Source organism: Typopeltis vanoorti, chromosome 1 (genome assembly GCF_054136105.1).
Source record: "Typopeltis vanoorti isolate ZY-2024b chromosome 1, IOZ_Tvanoo_1.0, whole genome shotgun sequence".
Taxonomy (NCBI): Eukaryota; Metazoa; Arthropoda; class Arachnida; order Uropygi; family Thelyphonidae; genus Typopeltis; species Typopeltis vanoorti.
This window is the reverse complement of record NC_143549.1, coordinates 80,831,877-80,859,231: the sequence shown is the minus strand read 5'-3', so window position 1 is coordinate 80,859,231 and position 27,355 is coordinate 80,831,877. Positions and strand designations below refer to the sequence as shown.

Sequence of the window (27,355 nt, the reverse complement as noted above, 5' to 3'; positions counted from 1 at the left end):
AATCTGAAGAAGTGGAATCTAACAGTCCGACGGACGATTCCGAATTTGGCGAATACCACGAGAACGCTATCTGCCGAAACGTGGTGTGCTAACTGTGAAGTTTTGTGGAGGAGGTATCATGGTATGGAGCTATTTGTCATAGTCTGGTTCCCCTAGTTCCACTTATTAGGAATCCTAACGCTGCAGCCTACAATGACAGTCAGACAATTCTGTGCTTCTAACTTTATGGCAATTCTGTGAAGGGAATTTTTCGTATCAGCACAACAATTCCCTCATCCACAAAGCAAGGTCTGTGCAGGAATCGTATAATGAGATGAGTGTTGAAGAACTTGACCAGGCTCGCACAGAACAGAACGCCAAGCAATCCAAGCACAGTCTAATCTCCCGAGATCCGGCTTCATTAATGCTCTTCTGAAGAATCGAAGAAAATTACTGCAGCAGCATACTAAAATCTAGTGGAATACCCTCTTAGAAGAATGAAGGCTGTTATAGCAGAAAGAGTTAATCAACTTCATATTAACGCTTTTCATATTAGGATGAAGTTGGAATAAGTAGGAGTTCGGATATTTTTGCATTCGAGTTAGCAGGGCAGTTTCTTTAACAGTTATGGAATGTTAATGAATCAACGTTCATGAACATTAATGCAACATTTCTTGTCGTAGCTTGAATTGGTTTAATAGTATTTATACGAACGTACTTTACTGGTCGATGAACTTAAATACATAGTATAACAAATTTACTTATTTAACGTGGCGCGTTGAAAATCTCTTTCAGAAATAATTACTATTATGCCTTTAATAATATGCTGGTTGATTAGTGTACTTATAATAACATAACATTTGGAGTAGCTCATGAATTCTCTTAAAAACAATTTCCATTTTAGTTTTTGATTAAGCGCTGCTGAAATTTATAACTGCGAAAAGCGCTGAAAAACCATGAAAAAAGGAACTATTAAATAATAGACAAAGTCGAATTCAATTACTAAATAAAATTTCAGTGACATATTTTTGCATGGCAGATATCTGTTTCTTTTGAAAAATTTATAACTAATATAATATAATTTGTATTTAATATGAAATTTTCATGTTAATTAATTATCTTAATTTCTAATAGTTATACAATGATCCTGAAAAATACCTTCTATTGATTACATGTTATCAATTTTAATCAGTACTTAGAGTTTAAAAAGGCAAAGTTTCTTTGCCCTTTCATATATATATATATATATATATATATATATATATATATATATATATATATATATATATATATATATATATATATATATATATATATATATATATATATGCTAATGAAAGGAGAGAGAGAGAGAGCCGCAACAATATTGATGAAATCATTGCAAGAAATGTGATTTTTCGATTCTCATCAACACATAGAAGTGAATTCTGCCTAAAATTATTAATTATAATTACCTTTCTTTACAGTTGCTAAGACTTCTGAAAGTAGCTTCTGATTAACACCGCATAAATTTGGCATGTGTTTTTCGCACTTCTTATGGCAATTTACTTTGCATTCTGGAAAAAAGGAAAATTATCTCGCGAACATTTACTTCTGGCATTTTGATCTTTTTTTCTTTTCCATTGCTTTCATTTTTCATGTTTTTTCATTTTTCATTTTTCATCCTACAGTTTATGCATGCTTGTAAGAAATAATTGTGAATAACGTACTGAAACCATGAAAACCAAATAGAAAAATGCATTATGCTAAGTTGTTTACTAAGTAGAATGTTTTCGAATGAGAATTGCGGAGAAAGGAAAATTATTTGATGAGTAAATAAAATTAAGTAACGTTATTTTAAAATTATTAAGTAAAGTTATTTAAAAAGTATTAAGTAAAGTTGATTGAGCGATAGATGGGATACAAAAACAATTGTGGAGGGAAATTTATATTGTTATTAGAAGTCTATGTCCATACTGGCATAGGCCTGAACTGTAATAGCACTGTCATAAACTTCCTGACATCTATCACTAGTAAGAACGTAGCAAAAACAAACAAAATAGTAATGACAAGAATAAGTACAGCATTCAGAAGTGGAAATAGGAGACATATATGAGCTCATGTCACGGAAACAAATAAGAAAGGCAAGCTCTGGGAGTAACAAAGAATCTATCAGCGAACAGTATATTCAGTTTATGTATATCAGAGTTCGTCTGTCTGTCTGTCAGATAAGAACTCATTCTATAGGATAAGTGCTAATTTGTTGGGTCTCTGAGTTCTCAGAGTTTTGCATTGCAAAGACTTTTACTTCAACTGTAACATTTGGAATCATTAGAGGTAGTATATAGCTTCAGTAATGTGTGCTGATAACTACAGACACTACCATCATTAAAATAGAGATAAAATAGATGAAATCTGAAAGTCGTCATAAAAAAGGCATAAATTTCAAGACGTGAGTCCTATGAATTTTCTGGTATGCTAATCTTTGAATATTGAGAAGGATTTCCATCTTGGAAGTTAGCACAGAGGGACATATTTTAAGTAATATTATACAGAATAAGTGTTAAAGAGAAGAGATATCCAAACTATGTTCATTTTAGAAGGATGCGATATATATTATTGAATCCCTGTGTACTTAAGCAGATGCATTAGCTAGCGGCGTGTATTATATTTTTGTTTTTACTTTTTTTAAATATAGCGAACCTATCAACGAAAGGTTCAATACAATTCGATATAATACAATAGCTATATAGGTGGAACAAGAGTTAGAAGCAATAAGAAGGTTACTAGCAATTGTTCTTTTTTGTTTTTGAAAATGTCTACAGATTGTAATTTCGTGGAACTACCATTGTGCAAGCTTGTTGTTTCACTTTCAACTCTGCTACGCAATGGATGTAGCAATGGATGAACAATATATATGTGTGCTAGAGAGTTTAAAGAGAGGAGTGGTGAATCAGTCTGATTGCCTTTGTTGAACGGAATCTAGAAGTTTTGGAGGACCCTTTCCAGACGCGGGAGCCATATTTTATATCAGAACTGGTAGGGAATAATGTTCTGTAAAGAGTAAGGACGATTTGCAGAGAGTAAAATAAAACACTGCTCAATTTTGTAGGGTACTATAGGAGCTTTTTATTGTTTATTATTTATTACTGACACCTCCATGGAGTCTGAAAGCTCATAGCAGGAAGTCATCTACCATTCTCAAAACCAAATATTAACTTATCATTTTCATAATTTTTGCTGCTATTGCAAAAAGTTGAGAGACGTTTAAATGAGCACAGGGAGAAAAAGAAAAATGAACAGGAAAATAAGAAACAACAAAGCAAGGAAATAGATAAGTCAAAAAATAACAAAAATCAGGTGAGTGACGTTGTTAGTAAAAAGAAAGAAACTATTTGGTATGGTGACTCTATAATAGAACATGCTATACATGAGAGAGTTATAACATCAAGTTTTCCTGGAGCGAAAATTAAAAATATAACTCAAGTAATTCAAAAACAGAAAAGAAAAGTAAATGAAATAGTAGTTGTAGTAGGTACGAACGATTTAACTGGTGATAAGTTCAGTATGCGAGAGGACATGAAAGGGTTGCTGGAAGAGGCGAGAGTGAACAGTGAGAAAGTGAAAATCGTTAGTATTTTACCTCGCTATGACAAAAATGAATCAAAAAGAACTATGATGGCAAACGATTCAATGCGTAGGCTATGTAGAAGGAACGGATGCGAGTTTTTGGATGTGTGGAGTGAGTTTGAGGGAAGATTGGATTTGTATAAGAGGGATGGCCTACACCTGAATTCGTTTGGTATCAGGAGTCTGGAAAAACTATTAACTGGTATGAGACCTAACACAGAGAGTCAGGGAAACTAAATTATAAAGGGAGGAATGATGTGAATGTGAGTGTAAGAGCGAAAATGGTATATAATTGTGTTAATGATGGGAATGGGATTTAATGAGAATGTTGACGAGGTGAGAACGATTTCGGGTTTGTGTTCGTCCGGTTCGGACCAATCATATGTGTGCAAAGATGTCTACATGTGTAAAGCATTAGAGAATAATAGAGATCTGCAAGTTGTCCAATTGGGTCAGGCAGACTGCAAACAAGGGTATACTAAAGAACATGAGGGTAGATTATTATGTCTGTACACGAATGCTAGGAGTATCAGAAACAAAGGGGTAGAGTTTCTTGCCTTAGTCACTATGTTGCGACCTCAGATTGTAGGAATTAGTGAGACCTGGCTATCAGAATTAGACCTATTAACTGGTATCGAGTGTCATGGGTACAGTAATTTTAGGAAGGATAGGAGAGGAGGGGGGGGGAGGGGGGCGTGCTGCTAATGATATTGGATGACTTAAATCCAGTTAGAGTTGAGACCTATGAATATAGTAATACTACTAGCAATATTTCACGTGGCAGTGAGTTTGAAGCCATCTGGTATGAGGTGAAATATAATAAGACAAATTACACAGTGGAGTGTTGTTACAGACCTGGTGAATCGGTTGCTGGTGATGAAGAAATGCATCACCAAATAGAAAAGGTGAGCGCGAAAAGAGTAACCATAATGGGAGACTTTAATTATACAAATATTGATTGGTAGCAGTAGAATCTCATGAGAAGAATGAAAATGTATTTATTGAGCTGTTGCGGGACAACTTCCTCAAACAGCATGTGACGGAAGGAACTCGAGGTCAAAGAGTGCTAGATTTGATTATAGTGACAGAGGGCATTTCAGTTAAAGATGTAACTAGTCTGCCTCCAGTTGGTGACAGTGATCATGCGGTACTCACTTGGGAAGTGACTAAGTTTGTGAATGTTCCATTCAGAAAATGTTACACGTTGAACTACAAAGCAGGAAATTATGACCAAATGAGGAGTATACTGAGTTCAGTGGAATGGGATCGATTTCTGGATGGAAAGGATATCGACAGTGTATGGGAAGCATTTAAACAATATTTAAATGATGCGATATCATAATGTGTCCCGAGAGTTCGAAGAATAAATAGAATAGGAGTCAAATGGATGTGTAATCTTATTAAGCAAGAGATTCGTAAGAAAAGGACGATGTGGAAGGAATACCATTTGCATAAGGATGACATCCGTTATGAATTATAAGCATCAGACTAGAATAGTCACACCTATTGTACGGAAAGTAAAGTCTGATTATGAAAAGAAACTGGCTCTGCGTGCTATAGACAACCTACAAGAATTCTATTGATATGCTGCAAGTAAAAGAAAGAATGAATATGAAAGAATAACTCTTCTAAATCCAGATGGAGTGAGCATTACTGATGCAGAAGAGGTTGTTCAGTTAATGAGTGCCCATTTTGTTAATAGCTATCAACCTAGTGAACGCAACATTGAGCTCACTGTTACCTCTTCACTAGATGAAGAAACGCAGGTGTGAGGCCGAGGTATTAGAGCTGTTGCACAAACTGAATAAGAATTCAGCAATAGGGACTGATGGAATATCAGCATGTGTGCTAAAAGAGTGTTCAGCTGAATTGATCATTCCTTTGACCAGGATGTTTAATATGAGTCTCAGAACAGGGAAGATTCCGCAGGAATGGAAGGAATGTATGGTAATTCCATTGCATAAGGGTGGTGCAAAGACAGATGTATCAAACTATCGACCAATTAGTATCTCAGGAGTGGTGGTGAAGATTTTAGAAAAATTAGTTAGGGCCCGCATTCAGAAATGGGTTGACAGTGAATCTCTACTTTGCAATGAACAACATGGGTTTACTAAGGGAAGGTCATGTTTTAGCAACTTGCTCACATTCTATGACAATGTTACCATTGAACTAGACAAGGGGAATGGATACACCATGATACTTTTGGATTTTGCTAAGGCTTTTGACAGAATACAACATGACAGACTGCTGCATAAATTGGAGAAAATGGGTTTAGATTATACAACATTAGCATGGATAAGAGGACGGCTGACTGACAGATATCAAAAAGTGGTATACGGGGATCTGAGTCTGCAAGATTTAAGGTAACAAGTGGTGTACCACAAGGATCAGTGCTTGGTCGACTGTTATTCAATATGTACATTAATGATATTGGGAAGGATTTGACAAGCGACATACAGTTATTTGCTGATGATGCAAAGATAGGCAGGGTAATCATGAATGCTACTGATATGCAGTCCTTTCAGAATGAGTTGAATAAGCTGGAATTGTGGGCATGGGAAAATGGGTGTCAGTTCAATGTCAGTAAATGTAAAGTCATTCACTTCGGCATGATTACCTATTTAATGTCGTATTATATTGTGGGATTAGGCTAGAAGAAACTGATGAGGCTAGGGATCTTGGAGTGTTAATAGATAGGAAGTTGAAGTTCAGGGGCTATGTGGCAAAGATTGCAAATACAACTCAAAAGATAATTACAATGCTCAAACGAACATTCACATGTAAAGATAAGGACGTTATTTTGCCTCTTTACAAGGCCTTGATAAGACCTCACTTGGACTATTGTGCGCAGGTCTGGTCTCCGATGTGGTTCTGATATATTGGAGAGAGTACAAAGGCGAGTGTTAAAATTGATATCAGGATTGTGGAATACTGATTAGGAAGACAGGTTGAGAATTTGTAGATTGCAGACACTAGTAAACAGGAGAAAGAGGGGTGATATGATTGAAACTTACAAACTGCTGAAAGAGTCATACAGGATTTCAATTGATGGTATTTTTCAATTTATGGAGGGTGGGGAAAGGACGAGAGGGCATCCTTGGAAGCTGAGAATAAAGGCTGCCAAGAAGAGTGTAAGGGCTAGATTTTTCTCTCAGAGGGTGGTGCGTGATTGGAATGGATTGCCATTGGATGTTGTGAGTGCAAGCAGTGTGAATGAATTCAAGAATAAGTATGATAGCTGGTGTATGTGTAGTATGTGGCCTCCCTCGATGAGTCTCTGACTCCCTGGAGGTCTCTCTTAATAAGAATAATAATAATAATAATAATAATAATAATAATAATAATAATAATTTGCTTTGAATTCATTCACTGACGCAACAGTAACACTTACAACAGATTCTGGCATCATATTCCATTCATTTTCAGGTGATCTGGTCACCTAGCTTTCAGGAACAGCAATACATATTCATATTTCATCAAGAAAACAAACTAGCTTTGCTATAAGAAGCCAAACTTTCTGAAGGTGAGAATATTATGATAGTAGGGCAAAATTTTTCCACTTTTGCTTTCTCCATGTTACCGCCGTCTAAAAACCCAAAGGATACTATAATTTGCCTCTTTCAAGTTATTTTTAATTAATAAGTAATTAAAATTTAATAAAGACTGGTGCCTGCGTAAATTCATGGTGGTTTTGATAATACTAAATAGGCAGAAAAAACGAGAACGATTCTAGTCACTTTTCTAGTCTTTTTAGAAAAAAATTAAGCATTATTTTTTTCAAAGTAAGTCGATTTTAGCTCAGGTAAATAGGGTTTTACTTCGAAGAAAACTCAAATGTTTAACGCTGCAACCTAGAAAAATCTACTATAGAAAACACACACACACACACACACACACACACACACACACACACACACACACACACACACACACACACACACACACACACACACACACACACACACACACACACACACACACACACACACACACACAATGCTAGTTAGAAGTTAGAATTGTGTGTGTACGCTAACATGTATATAATACTATTTATAATTAGGTAGTAAATATGACGGCAGTTTTACATATATAATTCTAGTTAGAATGGGATACACGGGAAGACTGCAGTTTTCTGTCACATTCTCGTTACTTCTCTCACTCTCTTTAGCATTACCAATTTTCAAAGGTCAGGAATAGTATTCATCATTGCCCATCTCACTGGAGGCCTGGCCTCAAATGCCTATTTTCACATTTTGTCTCCAGAATAAGGTCTCTTTTTTTCTCAATATCTTCTTAGATGCAGTGTGAATGTAAGAAGATAGTGAGAAAGTGACATGCAGTGGATGTCACCCTTCATGCGCATGCTCAGTTTACTCCGTAAATTAGGTTACGTAATCGAGGGTACAGTATTAGAGTAGTTCCTGGTCTCCTAGTTAGTATACTGGACCATACCTGATGGTAAGATATCAGGAGGCTTCCTGATCAGATGGCGAGGTAATTCTGTTTGCTATTTACTCTACCAGATCATGTCTAGAGGGGAGTACGAGTATAGCAGAATTCTGGGATCACCGTCGCGGTCACATGTGGACCGAAGTCTAATACTCTTTCTTTAGAAATCATGTCCAGAAGTAATGATACCCGTGTTTTTTAGTTATTAGTTTTTAGTTACCGTGTTTTATCTTTCATGAAAGACACCATAATAAATTGTAACGAAACTTCAATTAAAAAAAAAATCCCACAAAAGTTCATCAAAAAATCACAGATTAAAAGAAATAAAAAAGCATTTTTGGCAACACACACGCACACACACACACACACACACACACACACACACATGCGATTTCTTGTTTATAAATAAGAAGCCTTTAGTTGAATGGAAAAGTGCGTGTTTTCTTTTATGTACCTCTGAATTCACGTGCTTGCCTTCTCATTCTGACAATATTGGGGGGGGGGGGTTAGCTAAGAAGATTATGAAATTACTGTTATTTATATCCATTCACGTAGCACTTATGTATCTAACACGGTTGATTTTAGACAACTAGTCACTGCTGTTTCTTTCTTCTGAATGGTCATATTATAACTGCGCTTTCGAAAGTGCTGTTAATTATAGACATCACTTTCGATTAAGATCAGTCATATTGTATTCGGGCGAAGCTTGCCACTACAGCGATTTCTCCTTATTCAGCAAATACCAAAATACCACGCGCTTACTTCTTCATTTTATCTACGAAAATCGAGTACCATTTTAACAGCCAAAGAAAGTTTAGGGAGTTGGCAGATCATCAGCATTTTCTTACAGCCCTTCACCAAAAAGTTTTAGCTTTCCGAATTGTATGCAGAAAAGATCTTGGCAAAATCCTGTTGTTTTAGATGATGCCCTGTTCGTTGAGTAAATCGGTGAATCATTTGACCTTTCTGTGATAGTTTATTCAATGTATAGTAACGGAGTTCCATTTTATTCTACTTCGACTGTACAATAAAGAATAACATGAATGACTTTAGTTTCAGTACCTTACTCGCTTGATCAAAAACTTCCCCTACTAATATTAGCAGTCCTAATATTTAACCGTTTTTAGTCAATTGGCAAAATGAAAAATATTATAGGTTTCCATGAATAAAAGTTTAAAAAGTCATTAATTCTTTCTACTTCAATTCAATGTAGAAATGAAGGCTTTATACTCCATTTCTAGTCCATTTGTTTATTTGACCATGCACAAGTAACTGATGATTCATAAATGATTATTCTTTTTTCTTGGATTAACAATCCGAGATATATAACATATTCATAAAATTTAGAGGTAATGTCAAAAAACTAATGTGTTTTCAAATGTTTGTTATGGCTCAGACTTTAGCCTAACTCGACTGTGCCATATTTGGTCTATTATTCTACTGTCTAACGTTCTGCCGATAGCAAGACATAATTTCTAAGAATGCACCATGAGTATGGGTTAAATATAGATACATACACATATGACAACATTCTGAGAAAAATACTACTCAATATACACCACTCAATATTCTGATGAAGTCATATATGTTGAGTTGCTTCGAAAATAGTTTATATAGAATATTATTAGTTTGTTAAAATCAACATAAAGCAATGGTATTGTTAGGGTACTAAGCTCGACCTAAATTTCTTTATTTCTATTTATCATTATTACTGACTAATTACTTCTAGATACTTCATAATATCTAGAGCTGTCAACGATATTCTTTAAGGTATATTTTGTGTTTTAACGTTAAGGTTCTGATGAATTATTTAATTCCAAGATCGAAATATATCTGAGCTCAAACTGTATTAAAATACTATATAAAAGAGACGAAACTGTACTCCATTGTAAATATATAGAACTGCCAAAGGTGTTATTCATATATAAAATCCAAAACCAGAACAAAATGCGATTTTAAAATCTCGGTACTACGAATCTGTACGCTGTATAAAGAGTATTTCGATGAACTGACAGAGAACATTATTTTAAACTTTTGAGCACGTTTAACAACAACAACAACATAATTGTTAAATGTAATGTTTCCTAAAAGTATAACCGTTACATTTAAAACTTCTGAAGAACTTTAAGCAGCAGACTAAAACACTTATTTATTATTTGCTAATGTATAAAATTTGCTTAACAGTATGAAGCGAATTTTATCCTTTTTAGGATGAGAGGCTTTTAATTATAATAAACAATACTTCTTAACTCAGATGGATAAAAGTTATGAAACAGCTCACAAGCAGTAATTCCAAAATAGGCAGTGTATTATATCTGTAAATCCTCTGTGCTTTTTTTTGACTAGTTTTTGACTGCTCTTTATTCAGGGAGAATAGAAAGATGTATATAGAAAAACAGGTAAAATTGAAACATGCATGTAGAAATTCAGGCAGAAGTGAGAGATGAAAGCTAGGTGTAATCCAGTACGAATTGTCATTTTGAAGATAGTGTACGGTAGGAGAGTCATTAGTGAATAGTGTGAAAAATTTTGTGGTAATCACCTGAGAATCCACAGCAGGCAAAACCCCAGCATGTTAGCAATTCAGATCTTCTCCAATCACAAAATAAAGTTTCCTTCTTTTTTTCAACTTGGTTGCCGAACAGCCTATGGAACTACTTGAATTTATGATTAGGATAAGTTACATCTCAGTTTTCAGTTTGTGGGTTGCATATTAATGGCTTGCAACCAGGCAGGCCTGGTTGGCAGAATGGTTAGCGTATCCACTATCCAGCCTAAAGGCTGCGGGTTCGAATCCCTCCGTGGATATGGATGTTTGTGATTGTCTGTGAAAATATAGTGTTGTTGTTGTTGTTATTGTTCGTGGTGGTGGGCTGTAGATGGCATTGGGATAGATAATGATGATGGTAGCTGCGGTGGAGACGGAGAGTTGTAGAGTAGGTGCCTTCCCTCGATGAGTCTTTGGACTCCCTGGAGGTGTCACGTAATAATAATAAATTAAAAATAATATGCCAGATCAAACGTAAAACCCCGATTCATGCCAGACAGTACGTCTACGTGATTCTTTTTTAATGACAAATTATTACAAAGCATTCGTTACGAACCCGAAAGTTAGAACTTAGATGTGTATGTATATACGAGATATATATTTATTTTTCAAGCTAAGAAAGTACTTACTAAGGTACAAAATAAACAAGTATACACTAATAAACCTTAGGCAGTTATATTGCCGTCTATTCACACAAATGAAAAACGAAGGAAAATGACTTAAAGGTGATGTATATGTAATGAAACTTTCTAATGTATACTTTACTTAATATTTTATTATTCGCCGGAATTTATAAAAATCGTTTTAAACTGTAACTTTTCTCGCACGTTTAGCTATCATTCTCTTGAATGAAAAGGTTCTTAGAATAATCAATGCACTGCGTACATAGTTTTGTGGTGTGAGCAAGACTCCGATAACTTGAAACACACCATTCTACTTTTATGTTTGAGAGGGCTCTGACGCCAGTAACGTTCGCCAAATATTTAGCGCAGTAACGAAATATATTTCTTTTTTTTTTCCCTTCTTCTTATTTCGTTTGTTTTCAAACTGCTACGCTGACCCAGATACTCCTGGCGTGTGTTGATATACAACAGAGGAATGAGAGTATTACATATAACTTTCAGAACACTTTTCTTTATTCTGACAGGTTTTGTAATAATTCATTTTAGAATATACAAAAACTGACAAAATCTTTGTCTTTACTTTAACAATTACCTTTCGCCATTCCACACTCCAAAACAACATTCAGGGGAGTGATAGGGGAAAAAAAGCATGCAGTATACATTTATAATGTCTAAAACGATTCAAGTTTCGTACTTTTAATTTATGTTATGATCAGATTTAATTTTGGTTTAACATATGAGCACAGTGTGCAGAACTTTTGAAATACGAACCCCGTGTTAGATACCATGAGATGTTTGATTTCGATTTTATTAAATAAATTATACCTGAACAAATACTTGAATGATAAATTCGAGACAAACTACAATGTTAAGCTTGAGGTAAACTTCAATGCTAAGTTTGAAATAAACTATGTAGACCATTGTCAACTGCAAATAAAAGAGTGGAATAAATCTCCCTCTCTTTCTCTCTATAGGAAACCTGCTGAGTATAGAATAATCCTCCTGCATTCTTGAAATATACTGCTATATTACTAGAAGGAACTTAAACTATTAAATGAATGAAGTGCCTTAAAATCTAGTACTGATTTTTCATTTCAGCTCTGTTTATCATTCTCGATAGTCGACTACATAGTTCTTTTCCATTCCCAGTTGTTTTTTAATTGGTAAATGATAAATAGCTGATTATGTGTTACAGAGTACGAATAACTTGTTAAAATATATGTACAGTATATAGATTGAAGTATTTGTTCAGCTGGTATATTTATTTAATAAGATGAAAATCAAATATCACATGATAACAAATGGAGAATCATTGCAAAAGGTCTCCACATTGTTCTTCTGTGTTAAATCAAACATTTATCTAATAAAATACATTTTAAAAGTCTCTAATGTAATCTATGTTCTGACTTTTCACCGCTGTCCTATCTTCTGGATTACTTTTGTATTATTGCAAATAAGCTCTTTTTCCCCCCCAGTTTATATGCTAACTTCAGCAGAAAGCTTGTCAATGGTAGAGAAGCATTTCATAAAGAGTCTTTCAGCGTAGGGAAAAGATCGAAGTCTGGAGGATTCGTGTCAGGATGCTAAGTACTTGCCATCCATACTTTTCCCATAAGATCAGTTCAATTTTGATGTAGGAATCTGGAAATTATGATCAACTTTGGAGAATACTATCTTTGGTCCCATGGTATCAGTTACTGAATGGGAAAATAATGTCAGCATGGGAATCTTTGAAAAAGTGCTTAAATCAGGCTGTATGTGAATGTCCCTAGTGTTCGAAGAATAAATAGGTTGGAAGTGAAATGGATTGCACTCTTATTAAATAAGCAAGAGATCCACAAGAAAAGATGATGTGGAAAGAATATCGTAAGAATAAGCGTGAGAAATTGGCTAGGCCTTTCATATTTTTGTATAACTTGACTCTCAGCTCAGGAATGGTACCACAGGAATGGAAGGAATGTGTGATAGTTCCGTTGTACAAGGAAGGTGATGTGTCTAACTACCGACCGATCAGTATCTCTCGTGTGGTAGTGAAGATTTTAGGGAAGTTGGTAAGAACTCGCATACAGAAGTGGGTAGACAAACAAGCTATACTCTGCAAGGAATAGCATGCGTTTACTAAAGGAAGGTCATGTTTTTTAAATTTGCTCATATTTTATAACAATGCTATGGCTGAGTTAGATAAAGGGAATGGATACACTATCCTAATGTTGGATTTTTCTAAGGCATTTGATAGGATACAACACGAATGGCTCTTGAATAAACTGGAGAATATGGTATTGGAATATAAACTCTTGACTTGGAATGGTGGTGGCTGACAGACAGATATCAAAAAGTGGTGTACAGTGGCTGCGAATCTGCCAGATTTAAGGTAACCAGTAGTGAACTTGTTGTTCAATCTATACATTAATAACATTAGGAAGGATCTAACATGTGATTGTTTGCCGATGATGCGAAGATAGGCAGGGCAATCAGCGATGCTACTGATATCCAGCACTTACAAAATCATTTGAATAGGCTGGAAATTTGGACAAACACAAATTGCTATCAGTTTAAGGTCACTAATTGTAAAGTTATGCACTTTGGTGTGATGAGATTTGAGCTGCATATTATATTAGCGGGGTTATGCTACAAGAAACTGATGAGGCTAGGGATCTTGTGTAATGGTGGATAGGAATTTGAAATTCAAAATTCACATACCAAAAGTTGCAAATACAACTTAGAGGTAATTGCGATGTTCAAGCGAATCTTGACATGTAAGGATAAGAAATTCATTTTGCCTCTTTATAAAGCCTTGATAAGACCTCACCTGGATTATTGTGCGCAGATTTGTTCTCCCAGGTTCCAAGAGGATAAAGAAGCTGTTGAAAGGGTGCAAAGAAGAGTTACAAATATTATATCCAAATTACGGATTTAAATTATGAGGACATATTGCAAGTATGTGGATTACAAACTCTGGTTTGTAATCCACATACTTGTTTGTAAACAGGAGAAAGAGGGGTTAATATAATAGAGGTCTATAAACTTCTGAATGGGTGCCACAGGATATCGTAATTATTCGTTTTATGGAAGGTGGGGAGAGAACATCCATAGAAGTTAAGTTTGTTCTCAATCAAGAAAGGAATAAGAGCTAGGTTTTTCTCTCACAGAGCAGTGATTGAGTGGAATAGTTTGTCTTTAGGGGGTAGTGAGTGCATCTAGTGTGAATCAGTTTAAGAGAAGGTATGGTGGCAGATGGTTTGAGTGATTTATAGCCTCCCTCGACTTGACTCCAGGGAGTCAAGGACTCCCTGGAGATCTCAAATAATAATAATAATAATAATAATAAAATTAGTTTCTTCCTTCATCTTGTAGTGTTACTTCACGTAAAAACACACACCGCAGTACACAACATTTTTACTTAGTTTGACTTATAACTAACGAGAAGAGGGAAACTATTACGTAATCCAAATGTCATATATGTGCGATGTGCAGAACTTTAGAAATAATTCTCTTGTGAAATATTATGCAAGGGGGAAAAGCTATTCGTGTGGACAATTCTGGATGCAGTTCTGTTCCAGAACAAGATTAGCTGGACTAGAAAAAAATGTCTTCTTCGTCAAAATTACTCAAAAAGTAAATATCTATATATAGTGGAAGACTCCAAGTAGCTGTAGTCCTACATCATCCTCGTACAAAGATAATTTACAGTCATTTCTTATTAACTATTCAAGAATGAATTGCGGCAAGGAAAAAAATGTTACAGTGTGTGTGTTAAAGCAAAACTCAGAAAAGGTCTGAAAGTGTGGTTAGAGCAAGAAATCAACCAGCCTTCAAGCATCACCTTGAGGAGTTCAGAAAAGAAATGAATCAAAATGGTATTGCAACCTTTCTTGAGAGAAATATTCACTTAGTATACGTGATTAGTTTTCTCTTGATGTTAATGATTATGGAGAAATAAATAATTTTAATCAAAATGCCGCATAGGCATTCTGATTAAAAGATCAGAATCAGAATGTTGCAATATTCTTCAGGATAAATTATGGATTTATTGTTTAGAGTTCGTATCGTGGTATAAAATGTTCAGATACAAAAAATGACGCTATAATATACACTGTATTTCAAAATATATGGTGATCTCCAATTTTTTTCGAGTTTGCATACCTCTGATACTTGTATAATACTGAAAACCGGGTGAGTGGTGGTGGGCGGGAAGACAACCCCCGCCACCACTGTGATAGCTTCTCACTGATTTTCAGTGAGACGCTATCATACTTTGCCATTCAAGTCGCTGATTGATTCTTGTGACTGTAGTACCATTATTATTCGAGATTATATGCAGCTGACGTCATTAAAAGATAAAAACATAATTCTGGAAACGAACTAAAGAACTAACCAATCAGGCCATATTTAAAAGGATAGAGGCGTTTTGAAAAGAATTGTGAATTTCTTCTTTCGTGCATCAATGATTATCTCAACTAGAAATTCAAGAAGTTCACGACTGTTAAGGTTTATGCCAAAAATACTGCAAACCAGCTAGTCAAACAATGATAAGATTCGACTTGAGCGATGTAGAGCTCACCGCAGTAGACTGCCAGAAAGCTCTTTAGTGGAGTGCTGAATCTTGATACATATTCTTCAAATTAGACAAACCTGTTTGAGTATGGCGAATACGGCCAGGACAATGTTAACAGAGTATATTGTCTAATTGCTAACTGTGATGAGATATATTCTGGATATCTCTTGTGTTTTGAACAAATCGCTTGTCGTAATATGGAAAAATGAACTCGGAATGCTACATTGATAGATAATTCTGTATTACCTATGTTTTGGTAAGGGAACTATGGGAACAGTCCTGTCGAGTATCAACTTAGTGATGCATCATGCCATATAGGAAGTGTTCCGGCAATTGGTTCACTGACTCCCTATCTGAAATAAGCTTTTAGGAAGGGTTAGAACCACAAAAACTGCCTGCCATTTTTCTATACAAATCAGTTCTAATATCTATGTCTGTTTATAGTTTATTATTAGCAGAAAGTTAATTCAGGAGAGTGGTATCGTAATCTGAAATAAGAGGATTTTTCAAAATACTGTATCCCTATAATTTTTGAGCACAGGCATACACGAATATAGCACTGACTGGTGTTGCTGTTGAAATGTTAAACAGTTAAATGTTAAGCCTTAAACTGTATTAATAGTTTAACATTGAAACATTAAATGTTTTATAAAAATTGATGTCACCAGGATATCATAAAACATTCCTATTTATGAAGTTATTTTTAACATTATGCTCCAGTTACACTTGGATGTAGGACAAAACAAAAGACTCGATGTTATCATGATGACGAATACTCCGCCCGTTGGTAAAATTAGCTGCTAAAGACCCAATATTTCATACAGAATGACTTAATGTTGTGACAAGTTTCTAGATTGTTATGGGTGGATGAGACACAGTTTATGATAATTGGAACATATTTATTAGAAAGGCTTTTCCTAACTCCAGACAAAATAATCTTATAGACTTAAACGCTGTATTACATTTCAGATGTCAAGAACCATTACGCTCTTGTCAAACAAACAGATTTCAGAATATGTGGATGTACTAAACCTGCTAATGTGAGTAAGTACGTCATCAAGTTTAAATAATGCTGGAAAACTATGTGTCTTCTTAGAGTTGATTTTATGCTTTGTATCAATGGATATAAATATCTAAAGAGCTATGAAATAATATGAGAGAGAGAGAAGTAGGGTACGAAATCATGAGTAACTAAAAAAAGAGAAGAGAAAGACAAACGGACGGATAGACAGAGAGAGGGAGAAAATATCTAATTTGCAATATTCAATGTTCATAGAAAAAACATCAGAGAAATTAGAAAATTTCATTGCAGAGAAAATATTCAACGAGGACCATATTCTAAATAATTAAATAATAATTTCTGATATTCCTTAAACGAATCAAGTAACCAATTGAATTAACCTATCTCCTGGAAGAAGAAGACTATCTGTGACAAAACTAGTCGGTTTTCATTTTTATATTGTTTCGGCCAAATAAACCGAATATATTTCTCTTTATAATACTATTTTGTATCTTAAACAAGCTTACTCTTATTTAAAAAACAAAGTAATATCAGGTATTTCGTCTTAGTGGAACATAATAATAGTACAAACTAGAATTTGGAGACTTTTCTTGATTATGAACTGAACAGATAGCTAAGGGAAGTTAAGAAAAAAAATACAAATATACACGCCAGTAAGAATATTAAATCCTAAAAGGATCATAAAAAGTACTTCGAGGAATGAATTTGCACAATTCGCAAATAGAATTTGCAAAATTCTATTCTTGCCTACAAGTCACTTATAAATGTACACTGAGGGTCGTTATTTGGAATAATTTTAATACAGAGGTATGGCCATGATTTTACGTAAATGTGTAATATGTGTAAATGTGTATCATGACTGCTAAGAATCAATAAAATAATCTAAGAAATAGTAAGCTTTCTAATTTTAAGCTTTCTAATGAATATCTATAAAGTTAGTTTTACTGCATATCATTCATGTCTCATTTTTCATAGATGAGAATTACTGTCCTTTATTATTTAGAGTCTACATTCTTCCAAATTCTATGTGCGAAATGCAAGTGTATTTATACTGTATGAGTGAGTTAAATATGAAGTATTTAGTATATATAATTTCATTTCAATATATTTGCAATTATTTCAGTTTCCCAGGCTTATTGGATCTATAGCGTTGTAGACGGACTCTATGCATTGAAAAATAAGGACACGTTAACATTCGAAATGAATATTTCCTTCCTGTATATACTCATAGAAGCTTATGATGAAGAAAAAGTGCCCTTCAAATCTAATTTATCAGGCTTACTTTAGCCTGTTATGTGCCAAGTGCGTGTTCACCTGTTATGCGGAAGGAAAACTCTGCTGATTTGCTTCTGAAGCACTTAACTTAGTCTTGTTTGAAAAATCCCAAATGGATTATCTCACCTGCGATAACATTTGTATTCCAGCTGTGCGGAGTAGCAAAATCCACTGAACCATAAAGCACTTAAATAATTATAGAATGCCATTTACATAAAATACTTCTGAATTATGAAGGGGTGTGTTCCAAAGAATGGAAATGGGAAAGGATTAGGGGAGAATGAACGAAAATTCATCTTCGTGGCCTTCTTAAACATAGATTTCACGGCATCTCGAATTCATAGCCTCTACATTAGAGAACAGAGACGTTATCCACACTCGGTCAACTAAAATAGCCCATAAGTCTGCAGCGTATTGGCGTTTAACCATAAACGGATGGCTGCTATTATTTTTAACAGGGCCAGAGAAAATTGCGGGAATTGTATACGTAATAATTCCGACCAGAAATGGTAATTATATAACTGTTGAAAATGCATGCAATCCATTTTTTATAGGAATCGACCTGCACTATAAAAAATGGGTCACGAATTATCTAATGTGGAAAACCATCATTAAGAAAGAAAATTAGTAAAACCTAGATAGTGAATGTGTAAGAAACAATATGAACAATATAAAGCAGTGTACTTTTGTCGAAAAATCAAGAGATTAAGAGTATTAGTCTTATATAACAATATGAATGTGATCAGTGTAAAATATATTAAATAGGTATATCAAAACATAAGTACATTTTTCTGCAAGGCATAAGACGGCTGAACTTTACTAGTAAGGAAGTCACTAGTCTGTTTGAGACCATAAAAATAATGTAGATGTTAATATTTATATAGAGGGTGGCTGTTCATGTAGCACAAAGTTTATTCAAGAGAGAAAGAGAAGTGTATGATGCTATTATCAGTAAATGTTGTATATATATATATATATATATATGGGAGTAGAATTTTTTTTTTTCTAGATAAGTTACATTGAAAATAAATTACACTTGAAATTAAAGTCTTCTCTAGGTATGTAGAGGAGACGGTTGACGTCCTATCTAATTGCCCTCCTATCTCATAATGCATAGCACATCATCTTGTCGTCCGTGTTTATAAAAAAAGTAAAAAAAAAAAAAAAACCTTATAATTATCTTTAATCCGCAGTGTGCAATACTGTGTTGATACACCATTTCTCTATTTGTATATGAAAATATGACTTCTGTCAATAAGCTCTATCTTACAGTAGCGTAAAATTTGGATTCATCTAATCCAATACCCTTGGAGGGTAATGAATGACAATGATGTAGCCAATGAAGTTCTAACTGAGGCTCGGCTATTGCTGTTACCCTCCTGCCATGATCAGAGCTTTAATTGCTCAATAACACCTTATCCCTACACTGTCCTCTACAGATAACGGGGAAGATGAAAAGCATTCTTGCTTTGCCCCTTTAAGCCAGTCCTTATAAGGACTATAAGGATCTTACAGTAGCTTTCACTGATGACACTTCAATAAATGTCAAAGTGAAAGTCACGTTCATTCGTCTGGCTCACACTGACGATATTTGATAATGTGTCTTTAGCCTTGCTTGCTTCCTATGGAGTAGAGAGGCTCCGCTCGGTGGCAGGTTTTTGCTTGTCATTGAGTGGAGTCACTACTGAGTTTCCGGTCCTGGAGTCATTCAGGTCAGGAGTGATTAGTTTAGTCGTGATCCTTTAGGGTCACTCACTGAGATTTAGAGTGATTTTGTAAATCACTCAGAATTTTTTGGAGAGATATTCCCTCACTTTAACATATGTCAAAACTGGTCCGACTAATGACCCTTTTTATAATGCATAATATTACACATGCTGAAGAAGTGAGTGCGGAGTTTGGGATACTAGGGCAACCTGATGTGAAGTCAATCGATTAGTGCGTCATTTTTTTTTTTTTCGATACTCAAATTCGATTAGTGCGGCTCCTAAAATTCAGCCAAACGAGATTTCTCAGAAACAATTTGAAAATATTTTCCCTACAATCGAAGTTTTTAAGCAACAATGCTTAGAGGCTGATCCTGATGAAGAGAGAAGCAGTAAAATTTGCAGAAGAGTAGAAGAGGCAATAGGGCCATATTGTCAGTTGTATGAAAAAAAAAAAGAAACAAAATGCCCGCCAAACTACTTTAGCTCAATTCTTTGTTAAGAAATAGAATGATAAATTTATATTCTGAATATGTTTTATTCTTTCAGCTTCATAGTTTTCCTTTAACAAGTTCAAAAAAGAAATTTGAGGAACGAATTATACTTTTTCCCATAGGTTATTATATTCGATTAGTGCGTTTTCGATTAATGCGCCTGTTCTAAAGAACGCATTAGGCACATTAATCGAGGGATTGCTGTACAAATAATTTAATCGTTCAAATATTTTACGTGCAAACTTTTATATGCTTTCACTTAGGTAAAATAAGGATATGAAAACCAAAATATAATTTCTTGTCAAATATAAGTTAATTGTTATATATCAATAGGTTATTGATATATAAGATGGAAAATAATAGTGAAAATACAAAGTATTATAGTCAAGACTATAATACTATTGAGCAAAGGTTAGTTTAATTGTGAAAGGAACTGCAGGGAACAGTCTTAGAATGAATCAGCTAAAGGGAAAACTAAGTTTTAATAGTATAGGCATATTCAGCTAGTCGACTGAATCCGCTCGCTCCATCATTTTAGTCGTTGCCGATTGGTGACTGAAGCAGCAAACCCTCATTTAATAAATGCGGTCAGTTTCCGCAATTCATACTTGTGCGTTCAGTTCACTATATGAAATAAGATTTATATTGTCCAACTATTACGGTTTTAGCAACATAAAAACTAGCAATATTCAAAATTTCATACTAATTTTTTTTTAACAGAAATTACTCTGAATATAGATTAGTTTGTTAAATCAGAATTTTATCCATGATGTCTTATTAAAAACAATAATATTTGTTAACATTAAATTGATTGATTACTTTGTTTTTTTAAATTTCTTTATTATTTTTTATTCTTTATTATTGCATTTAATAAAACGACCTATTTTATTTTAAATGTAACAATAAGGATATTGTAGCAATTACTACAGTAATTAAGGAGTGAATTCAAGATTTTAGGAAAGAAAGTAAAAAAAAGTTTAGATTGTTTTGTAATAAGAGAGTCATAGTGAAATGACAGCAATCAAATTCACCACAAATTGAGAATGAAATTTGATTTAAGTCAAAGAAGTGAAGACCTAAAACAGGATAATTAAAAGATGAATTCTAGGTTTCACATTCATCATCTCGGAATATTAGACCACAGATGAATTTATACTGAAAGAATTACACAGTAATCAAATGACTGGAAAAATTAATTATGTTGGTGCTAGAATTAAGTACGGGGAGTATACAACTATATTAGTCGTCATACAGGTAATTACCGCACAGTTACAGAAAAGATAGGACAGTGGTCCTGAAGATATTTTAATAATCACCTATAATCAGATATCATATTTTTGTCTCATTAGAATTGGAATCTGGTAGTAATTTCTCTGTATGAGGAAGGAGTAATAATGATAGGATATTCAATCTGTTGGGAAAAGGTAAAATTGATCATTTCTGCTTTAAATTATTTAAACACAGTTGAAAAATAAAATACAGTTCGACAAGATATTTTTTTATGTCAGTCTCACATCAGAGGTTGCAGATCCTATTGTGTTTGAATTTGAGCAGGTAGATAAGAAGAAAGAAAGAATGTGTAGATGTGAATTTTTGAATAAATGGAGGTAGTAAACCATAGGGAGAAAAACTGAGCGAGGAAGATCATTCCAAAGCACAGTGTTAGGCGGAATGAAAGAATGTGGCGAGAAGTTAATTCAGTATATTTGAAGCTAGACACTGAACAGATGTTGCCTATCAGCTACTCATATTCGAACAGCCTTAATTTAAACAAAGGAATGGTGGCATAAAGCGGAAACAACATTCGTGTTAAAGTGACTGGAGTAAATTTGAGAGATGGGTCATTAAGTAATCCGTTGCACTCTGTTCTGTAATATTATCCAGGATTTTTGAATGGATTTTGGTGCATTACCCCATATGTGAGAAAAATATATTCGAAGGATAGAGCGGATTTTGGACTAATATAGTATTATAAGTTGTACAGGCGAGAGTAATATCTGGAACTGAAAAGCATGCCTATTTTTTGGAGTTAAAGAGGCTATAAATGTGCTGTGGAAAAGTTAGATGTGCGAGTCAGTGTGTTCTGAATGGAGATCTGTGGTATTATCAAAGGTGAGGGAAGGAGAAGGTTGGCCATTTTGCGTGAAATAAGTTAGGACTGTGTTTTAGTAGTAAAATTGATTAAGTTTTCCTCATTCCACAGAAATATGACTAGGGATATTTAAGGCATTCCACAGGAATTTGTAACTTTGGAATATCTGAGGACTGCAGTGTTTTGGTAAATGAAAAACAGGAATAGCTTTTACTCCAGCAAAGCTAGACTGCTCGACAAAATTAACAGAATGCGTAGAAAATGTGATATGTAACTCGTGCAGTTTGCGATGAAGTATGACAAAATTTGCTATAATAGTGTACAATAGAATAACAATAAAATGAGAAGACAGCCAAAAACGTCAGACAGGTATAAGGAACATTACCTGGAGATGTATAAGAATTACCAAGAAGATGGCATTACAGACATTGACAGGGTAGTATGGTCACGTAACGTCAATAAGGTGTATGAAACAATCTAATGGCTAAATAGGCTCGATAGCGCGTGCAATTTTCTGAGATTATGTGGTAACAAATCCCATTCTTCCCACCCGATCCAACTTGAGCTCACCCAGTGACCGAAGCGGTAATTGTCGATGTGCAATGCGAAGACCAAGGCATCCTACACATGCTCAAGCTTAATGGAATCCATATTGATTGTTAGTAATTAACTTGTTGATTCTAGGTAGTTTACAATTTGACTATCGATCACTTTCTGCATTATTTTTAAAAGAATTGAGGTAAGTGCACTGAAGCAATATCTTGATGGCTGTTTTCTATATTTTCTTTGTAATCGGCTGAATAGAGGTTTGTTTTGTTGTAGCATTACTATGAAAGGCTACATAATGGATATTAGTTCTGGAGTGCCAGTTTTGAACATCGAGTTGGGAACATCATCGTAACCACAAAGCATCTGGAGAATCAGACAACAGAGGATTATTCTCATTGTCTTTCGAGATAAATACATCAGAAACATTACTTGGATTTAGATTTAGATCTATAAGTGCTGGTGGTATCATTCATTCATGTTATAGTTTTGATCACAAATGTTGATGAAGTGGATATATGTTTTTTTTAATTTCTTTTTGAGGTTTTGGTTATGCTTTTTTGTTGTCATTTATATGTTTCTTAGTTCCAGTTTTTAATTTTTGTTATAGTTTCTGTGGAATATTTTTATGATCCGCAGTCATCAAAATTCCGGTCTCTCTATAAGACCAGCTAACTCATCTTCAATCGGAAAACCCTTATAAATGCTCATCGCTTTCTAGATTGGATTCGAACCAAGATCTTTCAAGGCAAAGCACAAAAACATCGCAATGCGAAACAAGTATACTTAATTATAGACTTTCAAATGCTTATTATAACAAACATATACACCAAATAAATAGTAATGTGTTTATTATATATTAAAACTGAACACCCATCAAAGTACTTCTACCATTAAATTTTCTTCGTATTTTGTATTCAGAATCGATTTAATATACTGGGTGATTATAAAATAATGTCAAGTGTTCAGAGCCCTCTAGCGAGTAATGTATTGGACGAAACACACTAATATTCGGTAGACGTGCACAGTGGAACATGGGGATTCGATTTAACGGAAAAAATAGTACCAAAAGTCGCAAATAGGGGATATTTTGGCGCTGTTTACCGAGTAAAATGCATTAATTTGCATTATCGCGTTCTTGTGAGTGATCATGCAATAAAGGGAAAGCCTGTGAGATTTCTTATCATTCGTAGATGAACTGCTTTTCGATGCCTCTTACCTTACGTGAGCGTGCTTTGTTAGTCGAACTCTATTATCAGCGGAACAATAATGCCAGTGCTTGTCTTCGTGATTTTGGGCGTATGAAAAATTTACGAAAAAGACCGATTAACGTAACAAACTTACGAAAACTGATTCGGGGATTTGAAACTACTGGAACTCTAGCAGTGCAGGTAGGTAGGGGACGCAAATCAATCAATCAATCACCAACAAGTTAAACGAGTTGCAACTGCCATTGTGAAACAGGAGATGACGAATGTGCAGGGTACCAGCAGTGCACGAGCAATATCCCGGCAATATCGCACGAGCAATATCGTATACACAACGGTGTGGAAAATCCTACATCAGATGTTGAAGTTTTACCCCTATAAAATCAGTCATGTTCAAGAATTGCGCCCTGGTGATGCAACCACACGAATCGACTTATCTTTGAGATTCTTAGCGCGCATGGAAGTGGATGATGCATGGCCGTGGCAGATTTTATGGAGTGACGAAGAGCACTTTTATTTGGACGGCGATATTAACACACGCAACTGTCGCATTTGGGCTGCAACTAATCCGCACGTGCAGATGCCTATCCACTCGCCCAAAGTCACAGTGTGGTGCGGATTTACGGCATCTTTTATCATCGGTCCATACTTTTACGAAGAAAATCACCAAAATGGACCAGTGACCTGTTCCGTCAATGCTAACAGGTATGCCAATATGCTACAGAACTTTGTGGTTCCACAACTGCAGCAAGGAGGATGTCTCGATTCGACCATCTTCATGCAGGATGGTGCACCACCCCACATCGGACTTCAGGCACAGCGTGTTTTGCGACAACACTTCTCTGACAGAAGAATCACTAGTCGTGCATTTCCCATGCCATGGCCACCGAGATCGCCTGATCTCAATCCTTGTGACTTTTGGCTGGGCTGTGGGGATTTCTTAAAAGAATTGTGTATGACATGTACCCAATATTCCAGCTTTGAAAGATCGAATAACGTTACGCGTGAGACAAATCAATTCCGATATGTTGCGAGCCACTATGGAAAATGTCGTGCACCGTATGCAGTTCCTGGAACATCAGAATGGTGGTCATATTGAATCTCATATGTAATTAACAATAAACGTCATGAAATTGATATGTGCTGTCTCTCATTTTCCATTTAGTCATTCATTAGTCACACCTACTAAAATTAATTTGGCAGCACCAAAATTTCCCCTGTTGGCGACTTTTGGTACTTTTTTTTTCTTTAAATCGAATCCCCATGTTCCACTGCGTATCTACCGAATATTGGTGTGTTTCGTCCAATACATTACTCGCTAGAGAGCTCTGAACACTTGACGTTATTTTATAATCACCCGGTACTTAATGATATGCGTTTTCAGAAATTTATCGTTTCAAAACCCAACGAAATATACTACACTGATTATACAGTCTGCTTGTTTTTTACTTGTACAATACGATATAGGAAAAAATAAACTCCACTTCTGGCTCAAATTCGATCTAGTCTAAATTGATTATATTTATTAAACTAGCTTGAGTATGATTATATATAAGTATGCATTTGCAATTACTGAATTATTATTTCATATAATTTTCATTCTGACTTTCAGGGAGGAAAATCCTGTTACTTCCATATGAGACCGACTAACTGATCTTCAAATTAATTCCGTATCCCAGACGGAATTCGAATTTAAGTATAACTTGTGGGTATCCACTATTTCGAACTTGTACGCAATTTCTCCATAGCAACAGCAAATACTATTCATATTGTTGCGGTTACTGTTTTTAATTCAATGTTAACATAGGTAATTCTTGCTTCCTTAGCCTCAGTTTTTGTATGTTACAACTTCTAAGAACATTCCGTTCGATGCGATCAGAATGTTGATTTTAGTTAGTCAGGTCACGAAAATAATGTAATCCGTAACCCTAATGGAGTATCTAATGAATATGTAGCATTCTCGAAATTCTCGTATTTTCATGAAATTAATTCCTTTAAACTATATAGTGTACTTATAGATCACAAAGTGATGCGAAAGATAGATCCATCTTTCAGAAGTGATTTGTTATGCTAACGAAAGTCCATACGCTTCTCTTGTGCAATTACTGTTTTTTTTTCGTGTTCTGACACTAGTTCTGTTTTATCGTTCAACATTCAGTGTTTAATTAGCTTCATTGATTCTTACTAGCATCTTTATAGCACTTCACCATTTCATTCCCTGTTAGCATCAATGTTGCATACTATAGCAATTGACTTCTTTAAAATCTAGAGTGTCTTTGATGGTAACAAATAAAATAGCATACATAACGAAATTTATGTATGCTATTTTAGCATACATAAAAAAAAAAAAATGCGCCAGAGCATATTTTTCTAAAGCAACTTATTTCCTATTAAATGGTTATTTGCAATCGCGGTTTTCGCCATTCGATTTTCAGCTTCTCTGTAACAACTTCTAAAGACTAAAATCCAACAATATTTTTTATTATTCTTTTAATTTGTAAACTAAATAATTGATCTCTAATATCTAGTCAAAATCCAACACAGTTGCTATCCTACAAAGAATGAAAAAAGAAGGAAAACAGCAGATAAGTTATGATCACATAAACGTTATGATCACATTTATATTACATGAAGGAAGTTGTTTTGCTGTTTGTTTGTTTAATGAGTTATATTTATAATTTAATGTGTTACAACGTAGATAAGCTTAAGCTTCTGCTGTATGAATTGTATAGCTTAGAGATGTGCATAGAAATGAGAAAGATCTGAGTGGGAAAACGCATAAAGAAAAGCATACGTGCTGCTAAAGCACGTGACATTTACCAAATTCCCAAGATATTACAAATTGAACATTGCTTAATGGTTACTAAAGAAAGAGAGAACTGCATACGAGCCAGTTTCTCGTGCTGTTGCTATGCCAACCGGGCAACTTCGAAAGCGAATTTTTATGTATTATAACTGTTACTTGTGCAATGATGTTAGAAAAAGAAAAGGAATTAATAAAAGAGAGTAGAATACACAGTGTAAATGTCAACAAGAGCTGCGAAATAGCCCAGTTGCAATAATAGTTTTACGGATTTATTTATACGTAAAATATATTTTGAAAGGGAAAAAAATAAAAAAATAAAAAATAAAAAACTTGGAAACTCCGTGCAGTTTCTTCCAAAAAAAAAAAAAAAAACCTCATTCGGTTTAGAACATGAACAGAGAAATGAATGTAACATGAACAATCAAATGTGTGTATATATATATA

At 34.6% G+C, this 27,355-nt stretch overlaps 1 protein-coding gene across 4 annotated transcripts in view; it reads right to left on the bottom strand.

Annotated features, from left to right (window-relative positions):
- The window catches only part of LOC150110131 (uncharacterized), an 89,692-nt gene that overhangs the window by 50,463 nt on the left and 11,874 nt on the right, over positions 1-27,355 (bottom strand). For 3 of the 4 annotated variants that reach the window (XR_016548830.1, XM_090398020.1, XM_090398028.1), the window contains exon 2: positions 1,434-1,535. The exons of the other annotated variant lie outside the window; for it this stretch is intronic. Coding sequence is in view for 2 of the 3 variants with exons in the window: in XM_090398020.1 (XP_090254146.1) it covers positions 1,434-1,535 (102 nt within the window). In the remaining variant the exon portion in view is untranslated. The remainder of the gene's footprint in view (positions 1-1,433; positions 1,536-27,355) is intronic. 4 annotated transcript variants of the gene reach the window in all.